Genomic DNA, 4,480 nt, shown 5'->3' on the forward strand with positions numbered 1-4,480 from the left:
ACTCTTTCCTATAATTTCTTACCAGTTAACCTCTTGCTTCTATAAAAGCAACTTTACCATCCTGACTTCTGATTTTGTTTAGCTTTTGTTATCTTTACTATGGGCAATGCTATCTTTACTAAACTTGTCCCACTAAAAGACTGATGAACCTTTTAATGTGATCAAAAGTTTTAGGTTAAAAATGTCCCCTGTCTACTCTGAGATGTTTTGGGTGAGATTTAGGAGGAAATGAGGGAATAGGCCTCTTGAAGATAAAGGGGGAGGACTAATAAATTAGTTAGGGGGAGGAAGAAGTGTGAATGGTTCAAAGAAGATATGTAATAGCTTTTTGCTCAGAAGCCTTAGTTCTGTGCACTTTGGAGCAGATATATGTGAAATTTCTTGGAGGTAAAGAAACTGTTACCACCATATGACATATTGTCCCAGGGAAAAATCTGTATTTAATTAAAAACAAGCAATCAAAAAAATCCCCGCTTTGATATGTCAGTACTATAGTGTGAGAATGTAAGTCCTAATATCAGTACTTGAAGTTAAGATCAATTCTGTAATGGAAGTACTAGGGAGGGAGTGTTTCCAGTGCAAAGCTGAGCTCTGTGATGGAGTTCTCTGTATCTTTTTGTAAGTATTCAGGTGTTATTAATTCTGCATTGTTGCCTGAAAATTTGAGATTCCCTAAACAGCTGAGTTCTTACTGACTTCAGAGGAACCTGTTGTGCAAAACTTCTTATTCTGCCTGTTGGAGGCAAACAGATCATAATGGCACATGATCTTTGTTACAACTCTAAAATCTACCTTTCTTGCCTGTTTTTTTCAGTACTCTCCTTATAGGTATCAGAATTGTTTTCTAGCCAGACCCTCACTTAAAAAAAAACAATCCCAAACCCCAACTACCAAACAACTGGTTTTATTGTTTATCCACATTTCAGGGTGCTTACCATAAGTTAGAATACACAATATACTATAAGGTGGAATATGGAGTTTTTTCCTAACCAGGTGGTTCCTAACTATATAGAAATTTCTGGAAGGGATGGGGTGTTTAGTATCTTAGAATGCCACCTAAATCATCAGTGAGATCTTGGGGATGCTGAGATTTTTTTTGCATAAGCAAAGTGATTAAAGGGATATATTCCTCACTTCAAATTTATCAGAAATTGAGAAAGCTGGTAGTTGTAAAATTGCACTTTGGTTTTAGCCATAACCAAATAAAAGTATGTGAAAGCAGTAACAGATGACCTATTTCTCCTTAAAGAAAAGGGAGGAAAATAAAAAAAAAAAAAGTTTTCAATTCAAAAACTTCAAAACTCAAGTCTTTCCTTGATGAGAACTCTTGTCATGGCAGAGACAGTCAGAATTCAGCACCTTCTGTGATCGGCTAACTATAGCCTCCAATGACTGTATCAAGCAGTGCTGTAACTGTTAACAGTTTATATCAAATTTACATCGTCATTTGATTCCTGTTTGCTATTATTTTCTATTGTATTTTGTCACTGATTCCCATCTTCTGTTCTTTTTATTTAGTGTATGTTATAATATCAGTCTTCTGCTTGGCATCTGCAATGAGTCTGTACAACTGTCTTGCAGCATTAATGGGAGAAATACCATTTGGGCAGTGCAGGTATTGTACAGCTTTCATTTATTATAAATGTGAGGTTTCTTTTGGGTATTTTCTGGTTGTGACTCAAGGTAGTGTGAAAATAGGAGAACAGTTTGACAGATTGTTTCCTGTATGGTTTAGTGTGTGGGATTGTTAAAAAAGAAAATTACAGACTCCTTTAACAGATATTAAAGGTATCCTTAGCATAATTAACAGTTAAAATAGTGTTGTGGGAGACTTACTGCATTACCTTTATTTGAAAGCATTGCTATAATCAAACTTGAAAGGCTCTGCTTGGCCATCTGAGCTTGGTTTTACAAAATTCTGTTTGCCTGTAGGGTGTGCTCACTTTGTTCATCAAGGAACTCTGTAAGGTGGGATCCTGCACATTTGATCCTGTTCTAAGCAAGTATTATGCTATAGGCAATAGAGGTTGGGTTTTTTTAATCTGTACTGTACCTGTGACAGACCATGTTTTAACTTTTTCTTGCAAAGGCAACACATTGCTCATGTCCTCTTTGTTAGAAGTTAGTGGTTACAGTCTTAACTTGGGTGTTAGCAGTGTACAGATAGCCCTTTCTTAGTACTCCAGGTTAAATATCCTGGAGGTATTAGTAAGTATGGGAATGTCCTTGTTTTCCTCCCCTGTATTTTCACTTTAAAAAACCCTAATGTTTAGTGCAACAAATGGTTCTCTTCCTCAAAAGAGCAATGCTTATAAGCTTGGAAGCCTAAGATTATGTTTGCAAGTTACTTAGTACAGAATATTGGTGCCAGGTGATCCGGTAGCCCATCAAGGGTAGAAATCAAGTAGAAAAGACAGCAGGTTTTCTGTAAGCTGCAGGACAGGCATTACTTATCTCGGTTAATATCAGTTCAAGAACTGTCCCAAAAGATTGAGTAGGAAGTGGAAACAGATATTTCGCTCACAATTTTGCAGTACATAGTTATTCCACTTTTAATCTTGTATTACATGTCCTAAAATTGGTTTTCCTCATCACCACACCTTTCTAGAATTATGATGTGACTGTCTCTCACTGCAGTTCTGTTGGCATAATTGTTACATGTCAGAAATGGATTAAATACATTAATCTGCTTGCTCCCTTCCCTGGATGTGTTTGCTAAAATGAGGATTTGCCATCAAAGTGTGGGCATGTTTTTAATGCAGCCCAGGGGAGAACTGGTACTGTAGTTGCAAGAATAATGCCACCTGAGTTTGGACAGAACAAATGGGCAAAGGAGAAGTTCTCAGGATGAGAACACTTTGTCAACTTAAGGACCCGCGATAGCACAGGCATGTGTTTTGGCTGTTGCAGGCTTCCTTTTTTATTTTATTTTCTTTTAGGATTGCATGTTGCAACAAAAACATTGAAGTGAGGCTTATTTTTCTTGCTGTATTCTGCATAGCAGCAGCTGTTGTCTGGGCAGTGTTTCGAAATGAAGATAGGTAAGTGATGCTTTCTGACTTAAAAGAGTAATATGAATAATTGTTATTAATGAACTTCCCATTGTATAACTAATCCTGGAGCATAACATCCTTCTAAACTCCAGTGTCGATTTTAAAAAAAAAAAAAGTCATGAAAATACTTGTGAAGCTTAACAAGCATGGGAATAATAGAGAACAAAGCTATACAAATGAACTGTGTGGTAATTTGAAGTTACAAAAATTACAAAGATGAGGGAGAACTAGTTTGATTGCTAATGATTGCCACAGAATTAAAAAAAAAAAAAAGTGCAGAAATAGCATAGGAGCTGTAGGATCTGTGCTTCCTATGGTCCAGTGGAAGCACATGACCACAAATACACAAATATTATAGTACAATCCCAAGTAGCATCTTGAGCCAGATGTTTAGTAGGGCTTCCAGTCAAGTGAGCAGTCGTGCAATTGAATACCAAGGCCCTGTTATGGCCTCTGTTCAGCCTATCGTACACTGATGAAGAACAGTTACCTATTTATGATCAGAGGCTAGTGTAAAATAACCATCTTGAAACTAGTCTTCTTGTGGTTTTGGTAGCAATACTTCCTAAAAACTAATTTCTTGCTTTCCAATCCATTTTGCAATCTTGCTATTTCCAGCAAAATCTAAAAGCATTATTGCACTCAGATTACAGCAGTAGTTTGAACAATGTCTAAAAATATGTCCTTATTTTTAGGTGGGCTTGGATTTTGCAAGATATTTTGGGAGTTGCTTTCTGCCTAAACTTTATTAAAACGCTGAAAATGCCCAACTTTAAGGTATTGTAAGTCGTTTACCTTTAGGAAAATACTTGAATGCCATGAATCTGTAAGTTTAGTATCAGGAAGTAGGTTTTCAACACTCAAATATTTATTAAAAAAAATCTTTACCGTTTTTTATAAGTATTAAAAGAAATGAAGTCTGTTGTAAATGTTACGCCAGAATAAAAACATGAGGTGGTGATGGGGGCGTGAGGTGGTGGTGTTCTTCCCTTCCCCCCCCCCCCCCCCCCTTTCTTTTTTTTTTTTTTGCAGATGTAGTAAAAAAAAGAACATGGTGGTATAGTCGTGGTACCAGAATCTCACTATGCAGTCCTTGAAACCCTATAGTAATATTTTCTTCTTTTTTTTGCCAGTCCTGTGTGATACTTCTAGGCCTTCTCCTTCTATATGATGTGTTCTTTGTCTTCATAACACCATTTATCACAAAGGTATGTCTGTGAATTAAAAAAAAAAAAAGTTGTCTGGTCATTGGGGCAGTATTTTTGTCAAACAGACTAGTGTTTTCAGTATTGTCAATGCAGAAATGCTGACTTCCTTTTCTTTTTTCCCGTTTAAGACAGCAGTGGCCTAAATTTTTATCTTGTATGGGCTGTAGAGCATAATGCTTGTGTAGGTGCCATAAATCACAGAATCATTATGGTTGGAAG

General features: G+C 36.5%; 1 protein-coding gene across 1 annotated transcript in view; it reads left to right on the forward strand.

The window, feature by feature from the left end:
- SPPL2A (signal peptide peptidase like 2A) overlaps positions 1-4,261 on the forward strand; it is a gene marked incomplete at both ends in the record, with an annotated part of 13,021 nt that extends 8,760 nt beyond the window's left edge. Inside the window, 4 exons of the mRNA XM_009696810.1 lie at positions 1,519-1,615; positions 2,940-3,041; positions 3,749-3,830; positions 4,187-4,261. Coding sequence (XP_009695112.1) covers positions 1,519-1,615; positions 2,940-3,041; positions 3,749-3,830; positions 4,187-4,261 — 356 coding nt within the window. The remainder of the gene's footprint in view (positions 1-1,518; positions 1,616-2,939; positions 3,042-3,748; positions 3,831-4,186) is intronic.
- Between the last annotated feature and the right edge of the window lie 219 nt (positions 4,262-4,480).

This window comes from Cariama cristata, unplaced genomic scaffold (assembly GCF_000690535.1).
Source record: "Cariama cristata isolate BGI_N322 unplaced genomic scaffold, ASM69053v1 scaffold5663, whole genome shotgun sequence".
NCBI lineage: Eukaryota > Metazoa > Chordata > Aves > Cariamiformes > Cariamidae > Cariama > Cariama cristata.